At 37.9% G+C, this 27278-nt stretch overlaps 1 protein-coding gene across 1 annotated transcript; it reads right to left on the reverse strand.

Annotated features, from left to right (window-relative positions):
- Window positions 1–1154: 1154 nt before the first annotated feature.
- Window positions 1155–25124, reverse strand: LOC134678873 (sodium/potassium/calcium exchanger 3). The gene is made up of 10 exons (XM_063537597.1): window positions 24905–25124; window positions 10765–10953; window positions 6175–6362; window positions 5138–5324; window positions 4751–4813; window positions 4142–4440; window positions 3489–3651; window positions 2605–2706; window positions 2150–2271; window positions 1155–1961 (listed from the first exon to the last, which is right to left on the reverse strand). The coding sequence occupies exons 1-10, from the start codon at window positions 24921–24923 to the stop codon at window positions 1734–1736; spliced, it is 1560 nt and encodes a 519-aa protein (XP_063393667.1). The 5' UTR covers window positions 24924–25124; the 3' UTR covers window positions 1155–1733.
- Between the last annotated feature and the right edge of the window lie 2154 nt (window positions 25125–27278).

Consider the following 27278-nt stretch of genomic DNA (forward strand, 5'->3'; position numbering starts at 1 on the left):
TATTATTTACGTGTATCTTGTGTTTAATTTCTTCAGCATTTTAAATTTATTCTAAGCTTAATAGCATCGTTCGTAGACGTTTCTGCTTGATACAAAATTGATTCAGATACTATGGCTTATATTGACGAAGTATTTTAGAATTATTAAACTATAAAACCGAGCTTAATCGCGTATAATTATATTTTAAAGTTTTTAAACTGACCTCCGACATAGCTACTATCAAAAATCGACAGTTGAACTAGTTGATGACAACTTTAGCCAGTCTTGCTTCAAGACCACGGTGGCAATATCAAACTTTAATTATACGCGATTAATTCCCGTTTTATAAATAATAATGTATCAATGCGATTTCGATTTGTTGCGATAACGATAATTATTTAGGATTTAAACTTGAAGTAAGTAGGTAAGTAATAAATAAGAATATCATCAAATGCAATAAAATGCTAAGTTAAGGCTATGCGGCAAATACCTTATGTAGTAGTTCTATAGAGCTCACAAAGATAACTAGTTCAAGTATGTGTTTAAATTATAGTTTTTAATTGCGTAATTTAAGTCGACGTCGAGTCGAAATTTTAATTTTTTAAGTTATTCTAATTCTCTATTTCCAAGTACTAGGTAACAAAAAAGCAAAAATAGAACGCCAGGTGGGCAATTTTTTGCAGCTTATAGTTTCTCACAGCTACCACACTGGAGAATTCCGAAAAATATTAAAATGCAGCACTAACACTTTAAACAGACTTCTGCCTTGATTTATGAAGAATAAAAGTCAAGAAACGAGTCTTCTTATACCTCCTTTTTTCATGATTCCCAAATATAAATAAATAATAGTAGTTACTTGTTTTCGGAAGATCTGAAGACTATTGCAACACCGCATGTAGTTAACTAACCATGATGATAGCTAATTATTTCCTAGCACAAGGGTAAGTTAACTAGACGGGGTCGCAACTGGTACTGAAGAGGCACGATTGACGAGTATCGCTGCAGGCAACTGGGCCGCTGCTATTTCCACGCGAACCTTACATTAAATACCTACTACTCGTAGCACATACTTCCTTTACCTGTCACATCGCTCAATAATCTTCAATCGATTTCATACTACAGCGCAGGTTAATAATAAAATTTCCACGTATTCGTTACACAAGACAATAAAACAGTTCTGTAAAATGATAAACTATATATTTAGTTACTCTAAAACTGTTATAATTACATCGCATAATTATTTACAACATCTCGCTCGACAAAGTTTATTAAATAAAGTGCATTATTATATTAAACTTACTGAATTATAAGTAACACGAAACTTAATTCGCCAATAACGAATTAAGTTTATGAGATTCGATACTTGTAATGTTGAAGAATATTATCATAGTGTCTCGTGTTAGTCGAACTATTTCGATTGATTGAGATTCTGATTGAACATATTTATTTACTTATTTGATATAATGCAAAGACTTGCAACAATTAACACTAATTGCTTATAGCAATAATATTCGTCATATATAGGCAAATTTTAATTCGTAGGTAATTCACGATTCATAAGGAGAAAAATGGAATGAGTCTGTCTAGGTAATTAAAATAAAGGCACTTAGCAATAAAAATGATGACACACGGCGATTTGACTTGTCGAGTGCAAAGAACTCCCGTCGTCGGTCGGCACGCATGATATGTAACTTAGAATAGTACAGTACAACACACTTGTTATTTCATCGTTCGGTTCGGATGCCGACACTGGTCTAGGAGTTGAGTTCCGCTCTCCTGCAGGTCCGCACGTTGACCGGGAAGAAGACGTTCAGCTCGATGAGAGTGGCCAGCACGAGGAACATGGCGTACATGGCCAGGCAGGCGCGCCCCACCGCCGCGTCCAGCTTAAACTTGTTGAACCAAAACGTCAAGTACAGCATCAGCAGCGTTGAGAGCAATGATATGGCAGAGTACTCCAGCCCCATTGAGTTAATTTTTACCTGTTAACAATACCCAATTTTAAGATACATCTTTCCTGATAATCAAAGAATTAACACAGAAATCGCTTTGCAATACTATCATTGACATGGACGCATAGCTACTTTCGCACAGACAATAGTTAAATAAATTGAAATAATCGCTTTTAAATTGACTTTCGCCTTAGCAAAACTATTTTTTAAATTCTGACCAGATAGAGTCCAGGTTCGGCAGGTGTGAGCGACGCCTTGATAAGCCACGGAAGCCCCAGGCACAGCAGGATGTCGAAGGTGTTAGAACCAATCGAATTGCTAATTCCCATTGAACCGTGACCTGCGGAAATTAAATCTTAGTTGTATTGTATAGTATTATACTTAATACTAATAGTAGTAGTATAATTAATTATTAATGAGTATGAGTTATTCGAAAGACAATAGTTTGTACCTATATTTTTACTTTCTGTCTCAGAAATCATTTTAAGGGGAAAAGGAAACAAAAACCATTTAGAGCCGAAATTTCAATACTTATAGGTAGTATTATAAACAAAAATATAAAAAGTACTTCAAAAGTAAAACTTCCTAGTGCCGAAACGTATCACTTTCTACCCGTTACATAGATAAACAATTAGCTACTTTCAGAGCTTGATACAAAAAAATCATTAGTTACCTTGCTTAGCGACAATAACACTCGATACGGCCTCAGGCACCGAGGTCCCAGCAGCGAGGAACGTTATACCCATCACGGAATCAGGTATCATTAATGTATCCCCTAAATAATAATAAACAAAACTCAATTAATTTACATTATGTCCATATTTGCGTTAAATTACCATAATGGCCGGCTAGGTACGTGCGAAGTTGGCGGTGGGAGAAATACCTACAAGCGGCGCCAACTCACGACATGGTGAGAATATGAACTTTCATGGTACTTACATCTTCATGTACAACGGATAAAAGTTGTTTAGGTACTAATAAGTACGCAATAGCGTTTATATATTTTTTTACGCGTACAACGGAATATTCCAAAGTTTAATAAAATGTGAAGTCGCAATTGAAGGGTATCAAGGTAAGTGGAAGAAGCAAACAAAATTTGCTGCGGAGCATACCTAACACATATTTGTGTGTGTTTACAAATCGAATCCAAATTACAGCTAATAAAAAGAGGTCTTTAAGGTCAATTCAAAATCATTAGTTAAAAGTCCAGCAAACTTGAAGATGGAACTCAAAATTTCCACCAACTGCTAATTAAGTGTTGCAGTTTTGTGAGTAAAAAGCTATTTAGTCAAAGAATAAAGACAGGCTTTCCGAACTGGCAGCGACAAGAGCCCAACTGGTAAATGAATACCTACATGATGATGAACTATACTATCTCACATATTGTTTGACTAAAGGATGACTCACGTTAGACCGGGCCGTGTCCGGGCCGGAGCTTCCGGAGCTTACTTTTCTATGACATGACAGGCGATCACGTGATGCTTTCCATAGAAAACGATGCGCCGGAAGCTCCGGGCCGGACACGGCCCGGTCTAACGTGAGTCATCCTTTACGTACCTATTATAGTTATCATCCAGGCGACTACGTAAGACAGTGATCCAATCCAAACGATACACATAATGAACGTTAAAGGAAACCAATTTTTGAAACGTGGCTTTTCACAATCTGGAATTGTGAACAAAAACACCAAGTGGATAGGCCACGTGACGAACCATGTTGTCTGAAAGGATAAAAAATAATTAATCTTACCATCCTGACACAATTTTAATTTTATCATTAAAATACATTACAATTATTTATTTATTTATTTAAAACTTTATTACACAAAAGAATAACTTAATGTACAAAAGGCGAACTTAATGCCATGAGGCATTCTCTACCAGTCAACCTTAAGGCCCAGCAGATAATATTGTGTATTATGAATCTCGGAGTAATTAATAACGGAGACGCCATGTCTAAAATTTTCGGTACAAAATAGTCTGCCGTTTTTTGCGGGGGAGGGGCACATCAAATGTATGGGTACGTCATGTCAGATAAACGTCAGTCCATACATATGGTTGACCATTGGCCGCCTATTTTCGACAGAGGGGAACGCCTGTTAATGGCGGCTCCATTGTTAATTACTCCTAGATTATGAATAATACACTAAATTGCAGCGAATGTGCTATGGACAAAGGTATTCCACAGAACTGAACAGAACTTGTAATTACCTGCGTAAACCAGCTCCTTTTAAATGGGAATTTCCATAAAGAGTGTTCATATTCATCCGAGACGGATTTTGCGGTCTCCGGGGGCACATGGTGCGGGCTATCATCCGCGTAAGCAATATCATCACTTGCTTTCTCAATCTCTACGCTGATTACTTTATTCTGTTCATCAACTTCTAGTGGTTTTCCACATTCTTTATCGTTATTGTAAAGTGGTATTATTGTTTTGACATTCCCATTGTGCTGGCAGTGTTCCGGTGATTCAATTTTGGTCGTACTTGCTGTTTTGGTATCTTTTATTTCTACAAATTAATAAATTGTTAAATAATTCGCTTACTCTTGGTATTAAAATTTCATTTCATTTAATTATGTCCTATACCTACCTACACACATAAATTTACAGCTTTCACCAACAAATTTAAATGAATTAAGTATAAATAGTTAAATTTTCAATAATATTACTGTTAACCAAAAGCCGATATTATTTTTGGGGATGTCTGATTGAATTATTATAATACATATTTCGTCTGGCTTGCTTCATATATCATCCAAAAAAAAACATAAATAGTTAAAAGATTTGGTATAGTTGCAACATGTTTTTAAATACCTTACCTATAATATTATCGGACTTTTCGTCAGTTTTATTCATGAAATTCTTCAAGCACTTCCAGCTACCTGGAATCATAACATTATCGCTATGTAAATAAATATATACAGATGCATGTATTTACTAAACATAATATGTGACGTTATCTATGAAAAGGGACCTTATTGTCGATGGCGCTTACGCCATTATTAAAAATGCTCCGATATAAATACAATGCCGCGCCACGCTGTGCGGCGTATGCGCCATCGACAATAAGATCCCTTTTCATAGATAATGCCCCATATTTATATTTCAAATGTTATCGTGTACGAGAGGGTAACTTTGTAGCCCACTCACAATTGAATAGCACTTTATCATAAATACAAGTAAGATTCACACTTTGTTGGCCTCACCTTTAGCAAAGTTCTGTATGGATTTGTCGTAATACATAATACAGATGTAGACTCCATACAACATGACGAGGAGGAAGGCCTCGTACCAGAGCACGTACTCGTCGTGCATGATGCAGATGAGGATGGAGACCGTGATGCCGTACGCGAGGCAGTCTCTCGTCAGTGGCCACCAGTCGAGAGGCACAACCTGCAATTCAATTAGGTAACCTTTCAAATACTTAAAAAGTTACTCCATATACCGAAGCAAAGGTAATTCGCTGGGACCCCGTTGAGTAAAATCTAACTATAGGTAGCTAAATATAGCTGTAACTAGTTGCAATTACCTATAGGTACGTCTTTCTATTTGGCATTTAATTACATATGATATTTTATGGAAATAAATAACACATCCATTTGTGTCATTTATCTTTACTCTCTGTTAGTAAGAAATATGTGTAGTGTGTTCTCGCTTTAACCATATTTGGAGCATTCCACGGGCTGTCCCGTACAAACGCATTTTATTTCCAGTGTTGCGACTTTTTTCTCGGCATTTAAAGCAGGCGGTTATTTTTTTGTGCATATTTTTGACCATTTGTCATGGAAAGGAAACTCTTATACCTTTAAATCTTCAGAAACTTCGCGTTTGCACGGGACAACGGTAGACGATTTCGTGGAATACTCCATTTATACTGTGACTTTAGGCAATGAAAATAAGTAATGATTAACACTTAATTTTTGGACGAAATCTCAGTAAACGTAATTATTATTGCACTAGATAAATTTACCTTAAATAGAGATACAAGTCTCGCTACAGTGCATGTTAAACAAGTCTTTCTTATTCAACGGGTGCGATTCCGAAAAATGCCTGACTTGAGACAACCTATTAAGTAGATAGTTATAAATATTAATGCTAGACCTGTTGTATAATTTTACTGTTCAGCACTCAGCAGGTTAAACGGAAAGTGCCATTTATAACTGAAGCTAAACGAAAAACACATCTTTAATCGCAGCTACAGACGACCCTGTCACCATAAAGCTTAAACTGTGAATAATCAGACCATTCCAGCCCCGATACCGCAGCAGGCGGCGACGGCGAGGATGTTGAAGACGGCGGAGCCGACGATGGTGCCGACGCCGATGTCGCCCTCCGTGATGAACGTGCCGATCACGTTCACGAACAGCTCCGGGGCCGACGTCGCCGCCGCCATGAACGTGGCGCCCGCCACGTCGTTGCTCATGTTCAGTGCTGAAAAACAACAACGCAATGAGCTTATTTTCGATTATAGAAACAGATAATAGGTAACAAAATGTAGCACGACAACTATGTAAGTATTAAAATATTATTTCGTTGACAATGTTTTTATTTCATCTCTGCTGTATGTGAGAAAATAAAAAGAAAACCGACTTTATTAAGAGCCCATCAACGTGCATACTAGCGGCACTGCTAAATAATCGTGATTATTTAAAATTACGAAAGATAACGAAAGAAAAAAAAAAGGGGGCCGCTACGTACTGGAGTATTTAAGCACCTTTTTAATACATCAAACTAGTTTTAATGTTGCTGGATTCGTGCGTTCAGTAATGCGTTATGCGTCCGAAGTTAAAACGGCCGTTTCTGATTTGAGTTCATAGATCTACAAAACCAGCAACATAAAAATACAGTACATAGCGGCCCCCTTTTTTAACCGACTTCCAAATCTCAAAGAAGGAGGTTATCAATTCGGTTGTATGTTTTTTTTTTATTTTTTTTTATGTTTGTTACTCCATATCTCCGTCATTACTAGACCGATTTTGAAAATTCTTTTTTTGATTGAATGTATATGCATACAGATTGGTCCCGTTTTTATCAAAACCCAGTTCTGATGATGGGATCCATGAGGAATCGAGGGAACTCCTCAAATCTTAAAGGCATACATATAGTTATTTTTGGGTTTTTATCAACAAATCAAGCATATACATCCAAAAAAGTGACATTTGATGAAGTGGAACTGCTGATGATGATCAGAACGGAACTCTTCAACGACGCATAGTTCACGGTTGGCGATTTGTCCTCTTCGTTACGTTTGTTAAGCAAGTTAAGTTTTTAAGCCACATTTTTGTCAAGCTCGAGTTCTGATGATGGAATCCATGAGGAATCAAGGGAACTCCTCAAATCTTAAAGGCATGCGTATAGAGATTTTTGCATTTACAACAGAAAATCCAGCATTTTCAATAAAAACTGTTGCATTTGATGAAGTGGAACTGCTGATGATGATCAGAACAGAACTCTTCAACGACGCATAGTTCACGTTTGTCGATTTTTCCTTTTCGTTATGTTTGTTAAACAAGTTAAGTTTTTAAGCCACATTTTTGTCAAGCTCGAGTTCTGATGATGGGATCCATAAGGAATCGAGGGAACTCCTCAAATATTAAAGGCATGCGTATAAAGATTTTTGTATTTACATCAGAAAATCAAGCATTTTCATTGAAAACTGTCGCATTTGATGAAGTGGAACTGCTGATGATGATCAGAACAGAACTCTTCAACGACGCATAGTTTACGTTTGGCAATTTTTCCTCTTCGTTGTGTTCGTTAAGCAAGTTAAGTTTTTAAGCCACATTTTTGTCAAGCTCGAGTTCTGATGATGGGATCCATGAGGAATCAAGGGAACTTGAAGGGGGATTTTGAAAATTCTTTTTTTGATTGAATGTATATGCATACAGATTGGTCCCGTTTTTGTCAAAATCCAGTTCTGATGATGGGATCCATGAGGAATCGAGGGATCTCCTCAAATCTTAAAGGCATACACATAGTGATTTTTGGTTTTTTATCAACGAATCAAGCATATACATCCAAAAAAGTGACATTTGATGAAGTGGAACTGCTGATGATGATCAGAACGGAACTCTTCAACGACGCATAGTTCAGGGTTGGCGATTTGTCCTCTTCGTTATGTTTGTTAAGCAAGTTAAATTTTTAAGCCACATTTTTGTCAAGCTCGAGTTCTGATGATGGGATCCATGAGGAATCAAGGGAACTCCTCAAATCTTAAAGGCATGCGTATAGAGATTTTTGTATTTACATCAGAAAATCAAGCATTTTCATTAAAAACTGTTGCATTTGATGAAGTGGAACTGCTGATGATGATCAGAACAGAACTCTTCAACGACGCATAGTTCACGGTTGGCGATTTGTCCTCGTCGTTATGTTTGTTAAGCAAGTTAAGTTTTTAAGCCATATTTTTGTCAAGCTCGAGTTCTGATGATGGGATCCATGAGGAATCAAGGGAACTCCTCAAATCTTAAAGGCATGCGTATAGAGATTTTTGTATTTACATCAGAAAATCAAGCATTTTCATTAAAAACTGTTGCATTTGATGAAGTGGAACTGCTGATGATGATCAGAACAGAACTCTTCAACGACGCATAGTTCACGTTTGGCGATTTTTCCTTTTCGTTATGTTCGTTAAGCAAGTTAAGTTTTTAAGCCACATTTTTGTCAAGCTCGAGTTCTGATGATGGGATCCATAAGGAATCGAGGGAACTCCTCAAATATTAAAGGCATACGTATAGATTTTTTTGTATTGTCATCATAAAATCAAGCATTTACATTCAAAACTGTCGCATTTGATGAAGTGGAACTGCTGATGATGACCAGAACAGAACTCTTCAATGACGCATGGTACACGTTTGGTGATTACGAATTTCGATTTTGACTTGGACTGGGACCCGGACTCGGACTCATACCCGGATCCGGTTCGGACCCGGATCCGGTTCGGACCCGGACCTGGACTCGGATCCGGATTCGGACCCGGACTCGGAACCGGACTCGGACCCGGACTCGGATCCGGACTCGGACCCGGTCTCGGACCCGGACACGGACCCGGACTCTGACCCGGACTCGGACCCGGACCTTGACCCAGAAAACCACTAAGATACCTTAACTAAATAAACAACTATGATTACCTACCATAAAATTAATGTAGGTATAAAGTACGATGATGCCAATCTTACTAGCCCCTCCCGCTTAAACCCCCGTACACCGCACGGCATGCGCCATTAAGTGGGTTAGGTTAGGTTTGAACTGCGATCCTCACAAAACCGAACAAGGATTAGGTTAGGTTAGAACTGCGAGCCTTACAGAAACGAAATGCTACTTGAAAAGTGGGTTTGACTAGGTTCGAACTGAGGAGTGGGTTAGGTTAGGCTAGAACTACGACCCTCATGGCTCCTCTTCACGGTGGGCCAACGCCGGCCACTCCAAGGGACGCATTTATGCGTTAGAGGGAGCAAGTGATAGTGCATGGCTGCGTCCCTTGGAGTGGCCGGCGTTGGCCCATCCTGTAGAGGAGCCATTATACAGAAGCGAAATGCTAGTAAAAAAGTGGGTGGTTTTACCTCCTTTTCTACGGGTGTGTAATGATCGATATAAAAATAATTAATATATTTTCTGTAGATATAACAACATTTAATATAATTTCAGAAAATATAATAACTCATTTTGTATAATATACATTTGGTATATTATTAAAATGTTTCATATCATTTTGTATAATTATCTTTTGATATAACACTCATTTATTATAACGATCATGTGATATATTGCTCATTTATTATACAAGTATTATTATATAAGCATTATTCGGTATAATATTATAGTAAAGGTATTTTTATGACGACATATGTAAATGTTTAACGCAGATTAGGTAGTGGTTTGTTTTGTGTAATGGACGCAATTCTAACCTAACCTAACCTACTTTTCTGGTAGCGGTTCGTTTAGTGTAGGGGTCGCAGTTCTTAACCTAACCTAACCTAGTATTCTGGTAGCGGTTGGTTTTGTGTAGGGGTCGCAGTTCTTAACCGTACCTACCTTAGTTATAAATAGCAGTTCGTTATATATGTAGAAATAGTCGTTTTTTGTAGTGAATAATAGTAAATGTGGAATTATATATCTAATACATTATATCAACAATTCTACTTTAGATGAAATAACTTTATATCATAAATTCAGTATAGAAAATATGCATTATAGTTGAAGAATGTTATACTAAATGTTATTAGATCAATTAATCTTTATATAAAATGATAATTTATATCATATGAAAATATATTAAGTGTTATTATATCATTTAATAATTATACTAAATAAGCGTTATTGCAACTGATATTATAATAAAAATGTTTATAGCCATCGATACGCACCCCTTTTCTACATAGTGTACCATCTACAATAATCTTTCATCGGCCCCCATGGAAACGGTTTTTTTTTCTTAAACATTATTAAATATCTTTCGTTCAATTTACTGATTATTTAATCACAATTGTTTAGCAGTAGCGCTAGTGTGCACGTTGATGGGCTCTTAAGGATAAGTAAAATATGACCCCTATTATATGCACTTGTAATGTTTGAAGTCTGTGCCAAGCAGAGTCTTAAAATTGTCAACTCACTGTTCAACCCAGTGCCGACCCTAGTGCGGTTCAATACGAAAGAAAGAAAGCTATTTGAACATTGTATGATGATATTAACTATTGACCGGTATTTTAACTATAGTATGACAAGCCAATTCCGTCAGTAGAAAAGACGGCCAGTTAAAAAAATGTAGGCGTTAAATAAATTAAACCAAATTTGCAAAGAGAATACTCGAAATCATAATATATACGATACTGACCGTGACATATCCTGTCGACAGCAGGCACGAAGAACTTGTCGCAAACGACCGCGAGCGCGATGAAAAGGTACAGCGATATGAGGATGTGTATGACTACGGCGCCGTGCTGCCGCTGCGACTCCGTGAACAGCTCGGCGGGGAAGTCGTCGATAGCCGGCGGCGTGCAGTTGCGCCCCTGGAGGTACCCGTCTATAAAACATTAAGTAGTACGTTAGAGTAGATAATATCTGCACCTACACATATCGTAAGAATCAGGTTTTCAACATATCTTGTGCAGAGAGGGAACGCGGCCAGCGTCTTGGGAACAATGCCTCAGGCTAATTTAGGGCTAGATTTATGATTTATTTAAACCAAATATTCATCATATGTATTTCATAGAGCCTTTTGAAGACCATTTTATCTACATATCTTTTTTGGAAAAAATATGCTGAGATACAAAATATCGTAAGTCTTTTTTTAACCGACTTCCAAATCCCAAAGGAGGAGGTTATCAATTCGGTTGTATGTTTTTTATTTTTTTATTTTTTTTATTTTTTATGTTTGTTACTCCATATCTCCGTCATTACTGGACCGATTTTGAAAATTATTTTTTTGATTGTATGTATATGCATACAGATTGGTCCCGTTTTTGTCAAAATCCAGTTCTGATGATGGGATCCATGAGGAATCGACGGAACTCCTCAAATCTTAAAGGCATACATATGGTGATTTTTGTGTTTTTATCAACAAATCAAGCATATACATTCATAATTTTTTAGAAAAAAAAAACCGACTTCTATGGGGCCCGGTGAAAGATTATGGTAGATGGTGCACTATGTAGAAAAGGAGGTAAAACCAGTACCTACTTTCTAGTAGCATTTCGTTTCCGTAAGGGTCGTAGTTATCTAGCCTAACCTAACCCACTTCTCTGATAGCAGTTCGGTTCTGTGAGGATCGCAGTTCGATCCTAATCAAACCCACTTTTCTAGTAGCATTTCGTTTCTGTAAGACTCGCAGTTCTAACCAAACCTAACCCACTTTTGTTCGGTTCTGTGAGGATCGCAGTTCAAACCTAACCTAACCCACTTAACGGCGCATGCGGTGCGGTGTACGGGAGTTTGAGCGGGAGGGGTTTGGCATCATCATACCCACATTTTATGGTAGGTAATCATAGTGGTTTATTTAGTTTAGGTATCATAGTGGTTTTCCGGGTCAAGGTCCGGGTCTCTGAGTCAGAGTCCGGGTCCGAGTCCCGGTCCAAGTCCGGGTCCGGGTCCGAGTCCGGGTCCGAGTCCGGGTCCGAGTCCGAGTCCGAGTCCGAGTCCGGGTCCGAACCGGATCCGGGTATGAGTCCGGGTCCCAGTCCAAGTCAAAATCGAAATTCGAAATCACCAAACATGTACTATGCGTCGTTGAAGAGTTCTGTTCTGATCATCATCAGCAGTTCCACTTCATCAAATGCGACAGTTTTTAATGTAAATGCTTGATTTTATGATGAAAATACAAAAAATTCTATACGTATGCCTTTAAGATTTGAGGAGTTCCCTTGATTCCTTATGGATCCCATCATCAGAACTCGAGCTTGACAGAAATGTGGCTTAAAAACTAAACTTGCTTAACAAACATAACGAAGAGGACAAATCGCCAAACGTGAACTATGCGTCGTTGAAGAGTTCCGTTCTGATCATCATCAGCAGTTCCACTTCATCAAATGCGACAGTTTTTAATGAAAATGCTTGATTTTCTGATGAAAATACAAAAATCTCTATACGCATGCCTTTAAAATTTGAGGAGTTCCCTCGATTTCTCATGGATCCCATCATCAGAACTCAAGCTTGATAAAATTGTGGCTTAAAAACTTAACTTGCTTAACAAACATAACGAAGAGGACAAATCGCCAAAGGTGAACTATGCGTCGTTGAAGAGTTCCGTTCTGATCATCATCAGCAGTTCCACTTCATCAAATGTCCACTAAAACTGACGTCGCACTTGCAATATCGCAAATTAATACCGATTTAGAAGCTGTAGCAGGTTGGTCTAATGACAATGGTCTTATCATTAACCCTAAAAAATCTGTCTTCATTATTTTGGGAACAAAAAAGCAGATTGCTAAAGTACGTGAACTTGAAATCGACTTGCGAATATCAGGGCTGCCTATATCAGAAGAGAGACAGGTTAAAAATTTAGGCATCGTAATGGAGGAGTCGCTTCGATTTGAAGCCCATATAAACTCTAAAATACCAAAATGCTATGGTGCTCTAAAATCATTATATAAGCTTAGACCCTACCTAACACAAAATGTTCGCGAACGCTTGTCAGATGCGCTAGTTTTATCCCAACTGGATTATGGAGACGTTGTATATGGGCCTTGCATAAGAAAAAGAACAGAACGAGCGATTCAACGTGTACAAAATTCATGCATACGTTTCTGTCAAGATATCCCTCGCCGCTCACATATTAGCCCTTACCTTAATAAAGCGGGTAAACTGAATATGTCACACAGACGAATATTAAAGCTTGCGTCAATGGTATTTACGCTTAAACAATCTGGTATTCCACCCTATCTCGCGTGTAAACTTGAATGGAAGCCAAACCGAAAGTTGAAAGGTTTGCGTGAGCAACAAGAGCGTATCTCCCTTCCATTACTCCGGCTTCAGTCATTTAGAGGCAGCTTTCGCTATGCTGCGTCTAAATGCTGGAACAATTTGCCGCCACCAGTAGTTAACAGTAAGTCCCTGGCGGTTTTCAAACTACGTTGCAAGGCTTATTTGCTGGACCTCCAAAAGAATGTAACATACACTTTTGGTTGAGTGACCTGCTCTATAGATATTTAATTTTAGTAAAGTTAGCACTTTTTTATCCACTGCACATTGTTCGGTTTTGCTATCTTGTCCTACATGTAATAAATAGTGTAAATGTTTTTACTGTCCTTAGCTAGATACAAATACGGCGGTGGCAGAATAACAGCGTCCGTTGCTGCAAGTCTTTAGGGCCGCTGTGCCCCGAAGCCTTCTGGCACAGACATAAGCTGAGCCACTTACCTTTTCAATTAGTTTGTAAGCATTATCGTGTACTTTTATTATGTACCTATGTTCAAACTTTTTGAATAAACGTCTTTTATTATTATTATTATTATTATAACTCTTCAACGACGCATAGTTCACCTTTGGCGATTTGTCCTCTTCGTTATGTTTGTTAAACAAGTTAAGTTTTTAAGCCACAATTTTATCAAGCTTGAGTTCTGATGATGGGATCCATGAGAAATCGAGGGAACTCCTCAAATTTTAAAGGCATGCGTATAGAGATTTTTGTATTTTCATCAGAAAATCAAGCATTTTCATTAAAAACTGTCGCATTTGATGAAGTGGAACTGCTGATGATGATCAGAACGGAACTCTTCAACGACGCATAGTTCACGTTTGGCGATTTGTCCTCTTCGTTATGTTTGTTAAGCAAGTTTAGTTTTTAAGCCACATTTCTGTCAAGCTCGAGTTCTGATGATGGGATCCATAAGGAATCAAGGGAACTCCTCAAATCTTAAAGGCATACGTATAGAATTTTTTGTATTTTCATCATAAAATCAAGCATTTACATTAAAAACTGTCGCATTTGATGAAGTGGAACTGCTGATGATGATCAGAACAGAACTCTTCAACGACGCATAGTACATGTTTGGTGATTTCGAATTTCGATTTTGACTTGGACTGGGACCCGGACTCATACCCGGATCCGGTTCGGACCCGGACTCGGACTCGGACTCGGACCCGGACTCGGACCCGGACTCGGACCCGGACTCGGACCCGGACCCGGACTTGGACCGGGACTCGGACCCGGACTCTGACTCAGAGACCCGGACCTTGACCCGGAAAACCACTATGATACCTAAACTAAATAAACCACTATGATTACCTACCATAAAATGTGGGTATGATGATGCCAAACCCCTCTCCCAAACTCCCGTACACCGCACCGCATGCGCCGTTAAGTGGGTTAGGTTAGGTTTGAACTGCGATCCTCACAGAACCGAACAAAAGTGGGTTAGGTTTGGTTAGAACTGCGAGTCTTACAGAAACGAAATGCTACTAGAAAAGTGGGTTTGATTAGGATCGAACTGCGATCCTCACAGAACCGAACTGCTATCAGAGAAGTGGGTTAGGTTAGGCTAGATAACTACGACCCTTACGGAAACGAAATGCTACTAGAAAGTAGGTACTGGTTTTACCTCCTTTTCTACATAGTGCACAATCTACCATAATCTTTCACCGGGCCCCATAGAAGTCGGTTTTTTTTTCTTAAAAATTATTTAAATTAGGAACCTATTGTTGATACTAACAGTGTTGCCAGATGGTCACAAAAGTCACATTTTTCGTGAATTTTGGCCTTCTCGTGTGACATGTGCGTGACTTTCGATCATAAGGCAATTTTTGTGACTTTTTAAGTTAGTCTTTAAGTTAGTTAGTAATTTTGGACAAGTTTAATTCTGCAATTCGTATTATTTAGGAACGCAGTGAACGCACCCAAGTTGACACTTGCACTGGCACTTTGACGTTACATGCACCATTACGTTTATTATAATAGTTGTGGCAAAATGAGACTTGTTACCTTGACATGACGGTGTTATTTAGTTTGATAGTACGAGGGCTGTTTGATAAGTACCCGTTTATGAAATAAAAAACCCGTTGTGTTTGTATATATGCATTTATTTTTCTACATAGTCACCTTTTAACTCAATACATTTGTTCCACCTATATTCAAGCTTCAATAAACCATCCAAAAAGTATGATTTCGGAAAGTCATTAAAATAGGCCTCTGTGGCGACAATGACTTCGTCATTTGATCCAAATCGCTTACCACCGAGCCATTTTTTCAGGTTAGGAAACAAAAAGAAATCGCATGGGGCCAAATCTGGAGAATACGGGGGGTGAGGCAATAGTTCATAGCGTAACTGTGTTAATTTAGCCATCACAACTCTGGACGAATGACCTGGGGCGTTGTCGTGATGAAACAGGACTTTTTTCTTTTTTAAATGGGGTCGTTTGTCCTTCAACACAGCGTCAAATTCATCCAATAAATTGGCATAGTACTGCCCTGATATCGTTTTCCCCTTTTCTAAGTAGTCAATATGTATAATACCCTGCGAATCCCAAAAAAACGGTCGCCATGACCTTTCCAGCCGATGGGACGGTTTTCGCTTTCTTTGGTGCAGGTTCACCCGGTAAAATCCACTGCTTCGACTGCTCTTTCATTTCCGGGGTGTAGTGGTGAACCCACGTTTCGTCTACGGTCACGAAACGACGCAGAAACTCCTTCGGGTTACGTTTGAATACGGCCAAACACTGCTCCGAAGTAGTCAGCCGGTTCCGCTTTTGCTCCTCCGTCAGTAAACGCGGCACCCACCTCGCCGATACTTTCTTCATACCCAATTTTTCTTCTAATATGTTTTGTACCCGCTCGATTGAAACGTTTACAGCATCAACGATTTCTCGAAGTTTAATTCGGCGGTCGGCTAAAACGATATTTTAAATTTTCTTAATCATATCGTCTGCAGTCACCTCAATTGGGCGGCCTGGGCGATCCTCATCAAAGACGGTTGTTCTCCCCCGCTTAAACTCGTTAAACCAGTATCTGATGGTTGTCATAGAAGGAGCACATTCATGGTAAACCGCTTGCATTCTTACTTTTATTTTATCACAGGTTTTTCCTTCCAAAAACAAGAATCTAATTACAGACCGATACTGTTCTTTCTCCATTTTAACAATTTTAAGTTCACGCTTTCACTGAATCGCTGTCAAATGAGAAAAAAACAAAAGAATGCTGTTTTTTTTTTAATTTTCCCGCCTCTGAAAAATGGCTTAAAACGGTGGTATACATATTTTCGGCCAGTGATATGAATACATTTAAAAAACGGGTACTTATCAAACAGCCCTCGTATACCTAGTAGTTATCTATACGCCTCTGGCGGCCTCTGATTCGATCGGGCAGTTTAATCAGATTGGCGAAAATTTGACTAATCTGAATACGCCTTAAATCGGAGATTGACGCCAATTTGTTCAATCGATTTGTTCATCCCGTCTGGATACCGCTTAAACGCTCTCGTGATTGTTCAAAAACTGATAAGAAAGTTGCATTTTATCCACATGTGAGGCAAAGTAATCAAGTGCAAATTTTGCTGGTAGAATTGATTATTTTCAGGAACAAAAATATCAATAGATTTATGGTGATATTATATTAGTACCCCTAAATTGAAAAAATGCCCCAAAAAGAAAATACTGGCGTCACAAATTGGTATTCTTGCGCCCGTACTCCGTTTTATCGGTAATATCGATCATAATCGGCGATTTAATTCGGCGATCCAAATTGGCGTTTGCGTCCGCACGTCCTGATTCGATCGGGCAATTTAATCAGATTGGCGAAAAATTGACTAGTCTGGATACGCCTTAAAATTCATGAAATCGATCACAAATAGCATTAAATATGAAAATGTGTGTTTCAAAAAGAAAAATCATACAAAGTTAGTAGATTTTTTGTGAAATATATTATTTTCTGAATCTGAAAATCGATTTAAAGTTGGTCAAGCAGATCTTGTCAGAAGAAAAAGGCGTCAAATTTGATAAATGTAGGCGCAAAGGGATATCGTCTCATAGAAAATTTGAATTTCGCGGCTTTTTATACTGACAAGATTTGCTTGACCAGCTATACCTACCCATACAATACAATAATATTAAAATGTGACTTAAGCAGCAAAAACGTGACTTTTAGGGAAACGAAACGTAACTCAGGACTCCAGAGCCCTGGCAACACTGGATACTAACGTGTTTATCGGAAAACCGTATCGTTTAAAGCCTCCTCCAGACTATGCGCGTGAATCGCGGGCGAAGCCGCGAACGCAAGTGTGGCGTCGATTTCGCAGATTGTTCACGTCTTCGCGCCTTGTTCTCCGTTTTTTGTCGGTATTTCGGCCCGCGTCAAAGGAGACGCGAAGCGCGAACTTGCAAGACTCCACATTACACACTATTATGGCTCTTCTGTGGCCAGATAAATATTAATTATATTATGATTATATTACATTAAGCAGCTATATTTTACGGTTTCACAAGAAATCAAAATGGAAAAACAGCTAAATCACGTATGATGCCATAGATAACTAACAGTTAAACTCGATCAGCTGATGCTTTTCCGCCATCTTGCCGCAAACCAAACTGCGAAATCGCCGTGAAGTGTGCGAGTGTGGAGTCATACGTCAACTTCGTGATATGTTCGCTCCGCGAAGTCGCGGCGCGATTCACGCACATAGTCTGGAGGGGGCTTAGCTCCTTTACCTATACTTTAATGTAACTACATCTATAAACCAATGGTTAAATTTAACAAAACTTAGGTACTGTGAGGTTAACATCTTCATGAATAACTCGTAGGTATTATTCTTGACTAAGCAACATCACACTTATTAGTAACTGGAATGGAGGTATTTGACCCGAGATCGTCAACTGATTGACTTTATCAAATAGAATCAACAATTACTTTATTTCATAAGTACACATCGGAAATTAACTGTTTTAATTTCAATGATCTATGGACATGGGTACGTATAAACTATGACAAAATACTGTATATATCGAGGTAGGTGATCCAAGACAATTAATTTTCTCAAATACAGAAACTACAGCGAGCGCCAAAAAGGATCCGTAATTTAAAAACTAGTTTGAAAAAAATATTCACAATATGGCATTTTTGCACTAACTCTTGATAGTTCAAGTTATTAGAGGAAATTATTAGTTATATTTGGTTATACTATTATTTACACAGTTGGGAAAATTGGATCTTTTCTCAATTGGCACATAGACTACTTCAAATAATAAGCCTCACAGGGGCCACATTCTTATCCTGCTAGAGTCTGCTAGACCCGATTCAAAGCAGATGTTGTGGATGCCCATAACAACAAGTGGGTGAAAATATTGGTTGGTTCTCAGTAGGTAAACTACCAATGTCCCAAATTAAGGTTCTAATTTATTTCTTATTTTTTCCCCTACAAAGACCGTGCAGGGGGCCGATTTTTGAATTTCGATCACTCGATTTCGTCACTCGAAAATCGGAGGAAAACGGCATAATTTTTGAAATACGAGCGATCAAAATTTGGAATCTAGTGGTATTGACCACTCGATTTCAATTCTATTAGTAGAATTTAAACGCCTAGTAGTGGAGATATCATTTAACGAAATACACGAAATCGAGTGGTCGAATTTCAAAAATCGGACCCCAGCTCTGCGCCGTCTAGGATTTGAAATAAACTGATATTTTTAATAACTACTAAGCATATTTGATATTAACTATATTTTCTTATTTAGTTGAAACACTTTTCAAACAAATCGTAATTTAGTCATAATATTTTCACCTCAGCAGCTCGAACAAGGGAACTTTGCTTCTTAAAAACAGTGAGCAAAATGCGATTTTGCTCACTGGGTCATTTTGTCTCACTCAGTGCGCAAAATCGCACTTTGCTCACTGAGTTAGACAAAATGTCATTCAAGAGACCTTTATAGTCAAATGTCATTTCAACATGCGGGGTCTAATACAAGTTCGATATACTTGGGTTCTATTATCTCTGTCCCTCTAGGTATGTTTGTCTGCTTAGGGTGAAAAATTTTGTGTACTACACGAGATCAAAGTTATTTACATCTCATGCGCTTTTGAATCCCTTACTACGCTCAAGATTCTAAATTAGATTCACTCGCTACGCTCGTGAATCTATTATAGAATCTTTCGCTTGCACGGGACTCAAAATAAGCACTCGAAGAAATATCAAACTTTGATCTCTTGTTGTACAAATAACTATTGTTAGTTTGTTAGTAGGTCATATTTATAGTTGTTCGCAAATTCAACACTTCTTAATAGAATTGTTTAGGTTTTGCGAAAAACGGTGAAATCACGCCATGTTTTAGTCGCTGGTCGACATGACCTTCCATGGCATACATAGGTACACTTTGTGAAAATAAAATGTCAGTGGTAAATTTGTGTACTTATAGACAAATAGATGATTAATTGATTACGATTAGGCAGCAAATACTTATAGGTAATGTGATTGACATTGGGATCTGCTGTGGAGTCAAGTATGCACTTTAATGACTGACATGAACAGTAGCGTGTGTACAGCCAATTCATGTTGCTCATGCTCATAGCAGAGTTTACCATCAGTAACACTTCCTGCTGTTAAGAACCGACTCCAGCGAAGAGCAAACTAGCCAATCGTGGACAAATTGTCTCAAATTACCACTGCACTGTCCTGCTTAACTGAATTAACTGATTTTAGGATTCTAGCTTGTGTTTGCGCACGTCTCCGTGCGAGTCCTTATTTCCACGATGATATACCTGTTATCTCATTCAACACAGTCAATGTAGGTTGTAGTTGGCGGTAGGTATGTACGGTCAGCCTCAAAAACCGTGCATCTCAATGACTATTAAACTGATATACTTCCCTAACTTCAGTGACAATGCAATAATAATGCGATGGACTCGAGTAAATAAATATACCTATACTCACACAAGGATCTGATTTAATATTAAAGTCGGAATGCAGTCATAGGAACTTTAACACCTCGCTACGATAAACGCAACCACAGCGTGTTGGCTCTTTTGAACGTCTCGAGGAATTATTGATAAATTAAATGTGCAAGTTACGGCAAATTGGCAATTACTTATGTGTAGTGTTTGACATTATATTGTATTATATTATATTGTATAATTGTGAATCTAATTAAAACATAATGTTTATTTTTAATGGCTTGGTGTATGCTACAATCTCTAGCAATAAATAATTTCTCATCTTTATCTACAACGAAACTAATATAAGCTAATAACAAAGTTTATAATAAGTATTAAGTAGTACCTGCCTATTCAGAATTAGGTATATTAATGAAATGTTGTGAAAAATATTTTACCACACCAGCTGGTAAAGGTACTCTTGATTGTTCAAAAACTGATGAGAAAGTTGCATTTTAACCACATGTGTAGCAAAATAATCAAATGCAAATGTTATATAGTTTCCTTTTGTGGGCTAATAGAATTGACTTTCGAATGATGGTTATGAATGATACATATGTTTAGTATCATTTATATCAAATGGATTTGGTTTGGTTTTGTATGATATTTTACAGTTAGTATTTTCATTGCGTTGCTGTGGTAAAAAAATTGTGTTTCACTTGGGGATAAAATTTGTTTAACCCTTGTACTTAACTTGGAATCTTTCGCTTGCTCGGTTATCAATAAAAAACTAAAATACTATTACAATTAACACTTTTAAAAACAAATCACGTTAAAATAAAAGTAACTTCTAAGTCCACAAAGATCATTATTCATTAATCAATGTAATGCAAAGAATTGAGCTTGGTTTGGATGAAGGAATAATATTTTCAATTGGCGTATCTTGAGGCGAAAGCGCAAGGCACCCTTATATTTATTTTCGTTTTCAACTTTACCGAATTGAAGTGCTACTTCTTTATATTTAAGTGTGACATAAGAAACAATAAAAATATAAATGCCATTATGATGACATATACATCGGTTCTCATTCATAAATTTACATTTTACATTGTACATGATTTTGAATAAAGCTAGAGCTGAGATATAAAGCTAGTTGAAACAAGAAACTATTTACGAGTTTCCTTTCGGATTTTCGGCTACGGAACCCCTCAAACCGAAACTACCTACTAATAGTAGTAAGGAAAAATTCCATACGCAGCCAACATATGGCACCTACTACATTGTTATGCACCCAATTTTATATTCGAACTATAACCCTTTGTAAGACATAAGAGTGTATGCAAAATTGGACCCTATCACTTTGAAATAAGGTTATAAATCATGTGGGGAAAATGTTGATATATATGACATATTGAATTGACATCAAATAGCAATGCACTGACTTTGTTCCAAGTGTAGGCAAGCAAGTCAATGTCAAATGAAGATATTATTTTCAAACCGAATAATTTCTTCCTCTGTTTAGTCATTTACATAGATTTAATTATTTGATAGTATAAGATGTGTAGGTAAACAATAAGGGAAAAACGTGCCCCCGAATTAACAGCTGAACAAATGACTCTATAGGTCCGGCACGGCATCATGTTTTGTGGTGCATACTTAGCTGAATTGTCAAACTTTAACTTTTGACAACCAATTAACCGGAGCTCTACAGTGCCATTTACACATAAGCTGTCAAATTATGAGCATGTTTTATGTTCAGTGATCGTAAATTTTCCAGCATTTTAGGTGCAGCGTGTGCAGGTGTTAACGGAATTGGTGTAAATAATTTCAACCCTAATGATTAATCAGCGTTAATTACGTTAATATTAACCTTAATTTACCATTTCAGTTGAAATTATCTATACCAATTCCGTTAACACCACTCTGCTGCACCAAAAATGCTGGAAATGTTATGTTAGACTTCAATGAGCCTTTGGATATTTATATAATTCCTGTAATTACTTTTAAAGCAAACATAAAATAAATAATCCCGTGCGGTACATGTTCAACTGTAGAAGGTGGCTAGGCTCCTATCAAGAACAAAAATAAATTGATGAACCAAGAAACTAGCGGAAGTTGGCATTAAGACCGTGTACGGCATAATTCGATTGGATGCTCTTTCTATTGCTTACACTCTACTGAGAATAACTAACTCACGATCGAGTCAGCATCCTTAGAAACTTGTCATTTTAAATTGAAACTCGTTGAATGTTATTGGACGACACTAATGTGCCGTTTAGTATCAAACCGTGACTATTAGTGAACTGTCTTAACTTGTTGTGAAGTACCTAGTTGTAAAACAAACTACTGTTGTGTATAAGGACTGGAAGACTGGTTATTAAAGTATGTAGATATTTTCAGTGCAATTTTGGTAAGTCAGGGTAAGTTTGTCAAATAGTTTTTGTATTAAACTGCTCCATATGAGTATATCGCAGTAGTGGGTGATCCCCGTGGTCTTTAACGGTACTACGGGCATGCATATTCTGGATTTTGATGTTTGATCTTTCTAAATCTTGAGCAGGTCACGTGAGGATAACGGAGCTCAGCTTTGCGCGCTGACAGCCCTGAGGCGACGATGGCCAATTGACAATTTGCGCGAGTACCGACCGGATGAGGCTCCCCTTCTGACTTTAGGAGCGTCGGCCTAATCGCGCCAAATACATTTTTAATACAGTTGCTCAAAAAGTGCTACTTTACGTAGCTGTTTAGCGTTCGGAAAGTTGGTTATCTCGAACTAGTGCTTTTTACTTTTCCAATTTTTTTAAATTTATACTTGTTCCAATTCACGACTACTTATTGATGAGTGTTAATATTAGTTTCCTTTAAACGTCGTAATCAGCATAAAAACCTACCGTTAATGTAAGAATACGAAAAATATTACATATTTCATATTTAATTACTTACCTCTTCATCATTATAACACGTTTATTTTTTTAATATTCAATATTGAAAATTCCGTTCTTAATAAGTTGACTGAATGGAACGGAATAGCTGCCAAACGCCCATAGATATAATATACTTAAAGACGACGTCTAACCGAGCTGTCACTGTTACCACTTTTGTTTAGTGTACGATTAACAATGTTTTTCTTATTTTTTCGCAACTGTATTAAAAAACGTCGTTCGATACACGTGCGGAAATGTCATTCTTCACTCGTCCCGAGTCTTGCCACTCGCCTGCGGCTCGTGGCAAGATATCTCGGTACTCGTGAAGTAATGACATACCTTCCGCACTAGCATCGAAATGTACTATTACCTTACTGAGACATTTGCCACCTCAGACACGTCTTCGAGTTAAACTTAAGAAACATATATCTCGCTCCCTATGCCGCTATCTTTAAAACATTTCTATGAAAAATAACTGTCTCCCATTAGTTAGATATTTCAAATCCAAACAGTGAATAATTCTGTTTTTTTTTTATTGAAATCATAAAATATAATTTTTAATGAATACGACCTATGTACCATATCCCAAGAAATTTGTATTTTAAAACCTAAAACGTAATAAGATTAGTAAGTAATGTACGTTAAGGTATGCGCTAAGAACATAACATATAGCAAATTGGGTCACGGTCAGTCCCAAGAGCCACAATTGGAAGTAGATATTAATTAATGACTGTTAGAGGTATAATTGGAGAAGTCAGTTATCATCGATAACGACTCGAAGTGAACCGGGTCTAGAAATAGCGGCGGTCCCCGGCTGGGATATTAGGAGCTGGAGCAGGACGCCAGACTGCGGCCTGCTCGCGTGTCAGTCATTGGAAAACACAAGAATTGCTCCAAAGTAGGAAACAAGTAATCTAATCATAATCAACTTTATACAGTTAAGATGACGGATGCTCCCAATACATGCGATGCTTCTGTTCAGTGTTTACCAATGCTGCAATGTTAACGCTTATTTTTTGGGCGCTCCTCTTTATCATCACAATAAATAAAGCAAGTTCGCTGTTAAAAAAGGGTGCGCCGGCAGATCTACGGTGATGTGTTGATTTGGCTGCCACGCGATCGTCAGCGCTAATTCGTTTACAAAAAGGCCAGCCCGCATGGCCGCATATACGATCGTAGTTGCCCCACCCTTAGGTAGATACTACACCAGATCAAATTGCAAATAGGACTACTGCACATCTCTGTTATTATTTATAATCTTCTCGTAATTACAATGTTTACTTCAATCCACCAACTTCGTATTAGACAATGTAAACAAATACGTCGCATGAGATAGGTTGATTAGGGTTTTCATATATTTTTAAGGGACTTCAACCTAGTCCGACATAGCGTGGCCTTATAGTCTTTTGTACTTACGATCATCAAAAGTGTAGCAATACCCTCGAATCCCCTACATACCAGCCGCAAAAGGCGACAGCGATTGCCGTCAGCAGGGGCGGGCAGGAGACACGCACGAACCACTATATACACTTTCAATAGCCGCCACTCGGACAGCAGGTGATATATGCTTCTCCAGCTTCATTTAAGTAATTCACTCTTCTGTAGTAAGTGCCCTAGCTATTCACGAGGAATTGGACGCACTTCCGACCTCCTTCCATATAACCTTGTATGTGAAGCAGAAGAACATATGACCGGCCGGTGCTAGCCACGCAAGATACCATCGCCGTCGAAGTCACCCCTCGATGATAAGATAAGAGTCGTACCTCGATCGGAGGTATTCATGTTGACGTGGTGTGGAGCGCGGCGCAGGCGACCGAGGGCGTCGCCACTAGCGTCCGAATGCCGGCGCTCACGTTCGAACGGACATAATGGTCCCGCCGCCGGAGAGCTCGTCAAAAGAAGAATACGGGGGCCAATTATTTATTTCCATACAATACACGTACGTCGGCCGACGTTCGGGCGCAGTCCGGGAGTGACTCCCTGCGCGAACGTGAGCTGGACGCACGGCTGTGTCCGCAGCCACGCTTACACCACGCTCCTATCCGCTCTTCACACCACATATTTACATTACTCTCATTAACATTACAGTATCGTCAATGAAACATGTATGTATTTATAATTATTGTATCTTTATTTCGCGTCAAGAAATGTCGGTACTCTTTATTCTAAAATCTAAAGCAGTCAGAAAACTAATTTAACACAATTAAGTCCGCCGGAGCAGTGATACCAATAATCCAGTAGGTCAAATGTCAATTTGATCGGCCCTTTTTCTTTGTTGTCGGATCATGTCTTGTGTCGTGCCGACACGCAGTTTTAAGTAGGTATGATAATTAAACTCATTTAAGACATATGAGCACAGGTACGATTTCGCACGCATTGTAAAGGAATAGTTAGGTATTTGTTTGACCGGGGGGCTAAGTTGTTGTTCAATCCCTGGTGCTATAGTCGCACCAATATAAGACTGCAGCGAATTTGATAGCCCAGTGTTATGTATATGTCATAATTTCATACAAGTTTAACGTTTAAAATGACACTTACACCGCGTGGGCTATCAAAATCGCTGCAGACTTTTTACGGTCTGACTATAATATGAATCCCTGAGCAAGCGCAATATCCTAAAATTGAAAGGTACGAAAGTGGAATCTTGAGCGTTGCGATGTTTTCAAGGCACGCGAGTTTTAAAAACTTTGCCACTGAGTGAAACACAAAGGGTCTAGCCGCAATCCCATAGTGAAACTGCCCCTGGCTGAAATGTAGACCTTTCTTAGGCGCGTTTATTTGTCTTATTATAAGGTATCATTTTACCAAATTTCAAAACAATAGAACCACTAGTTTAGTTACAAAAAATTAAAAACGATTTTCAAAAAAGAAATTTTTTTTGCCAAACCAAGGGGATTCTAGGCCAGAAATTTGGTAAAACTATATCTTATAATAAGACAAATAAACGCGCCTAAGAAAGGTATACATTTTAGCCAGGGGTAGTTTCACTATAGGATTGCGGCTAGACCCTTTACTAACCACACCAACTCGATGAAAATACTAACTATGAAACATAGCAAATCCAATCCAAATAAAAGCTGTAAAATATTTAACATCCAAAATCATCACTTAAAAGTCAATTGCACCAGCCAAAATGAGGACACAACTCAAAATTTGCATCTAGGTACTTTGCACTCTAGTGGATAAATTGCAATTTTCTCATCAGTTTTTTTAAGTATCAAGGGAGCTTTTACCAGCTGCTGTGGTGAAAAATACTTATCAACTCAAATCGTAAACAGCTCGTGTCTTTTAAAAGCTCGTCTTTATATAAGTAGTAATTTTAATTGGTCCATAATTATCTCTTATGAAATGCAGCTGACAATCAGATATATCGCAACAATATTAATATAGTATGTTTAACTTGGTGCTTAAGTTAAAATGCAGCAAGAAATATGAAAGCAAGCTGAATGAGTATGAGGATGAGTATAGCTTCAATATCCACTCTTTCTCTAATCTTAGCGTGGTATGAGAAATCCGATGTCTATGAGGTCGTTTAAAAATACAAAATTAGTAAGAACATAAAAAAGGCTTCTGATCAGTATTTCCGTAAAGCGACTGCTATTTGTTGTAATTAATAATATAAACGTGTAATGTGTAACTATAAGTAACTATGTAGTTATATGAGTAAACTTTTCAATCAGCGGAAAGTTCCTTGCCCACTTCAAGAGTTTAATCTACAGATAAGCTTCAATGTTTTGAATGGAATTTTTCATGTAATTGATAATTACACTTACAGCGTGTCTTTTAAATAGGATTTAAGTTCATCCTTGACACCATCAATTAAAAATGACAATCGCATGGGATTAATGAGATTATTTTATGGGTAACATTGACTCAAACGCCTGTATGTGATTGCTTAACATGTTTTTCTTTGTTTATGGATCCTTATTAAATAAAATTTGATTTAAACATTAAAAAAAAATCAAACGCAATATTAGTACCTACATATTTGATTAGCAACGAAACGGGTATCAACCATGACTCAATCAATATGCAATTAATAAATAGCACACTGGTTTGCTTGATATTTTTGTACAGTAATGAAAATATGAACTGCATTGAGTGAAACTCTTTTAAGTAATCAAATTTTGGTAAGCA

This window comes from Cydia fagiglandana, chromosome Z (assembly GCF_963556715.1).
Source record: "Cydia fagiglandana chromosome Z, ilCydFagi1.1, whole genome shotgun sequence".
In the NCBI taxonomy this organism is placed as follows: Eukaryota; Metazoa; Arthropoda; class Insecta; order Lepidoptera; family Tortricidae; genus Cydia; species Cydia fagiglandana.

What these genes read in the sequence shown, in the direction of transcription:
- LOC134678873 (XM_063537597.1), bottom strand. An exon ending in TGTCGACAGGATATGTCACG is followed by an intron (nt 6,363 to 10,764) that starts GTCAGTATCGTA and finishes GTTGTTTTTCAG; the next exon opens with CACTGAACATGAGCAACGAC. An exon ending in AAAGGAGCTGGTTTACGCAG is followed by an intron (nt 3,652 to 4,141) that starts GTAATTACAAGT and finishes TTATCCTTTCAG; the next exon opens with ACAACATGGTTCGTCACGTG.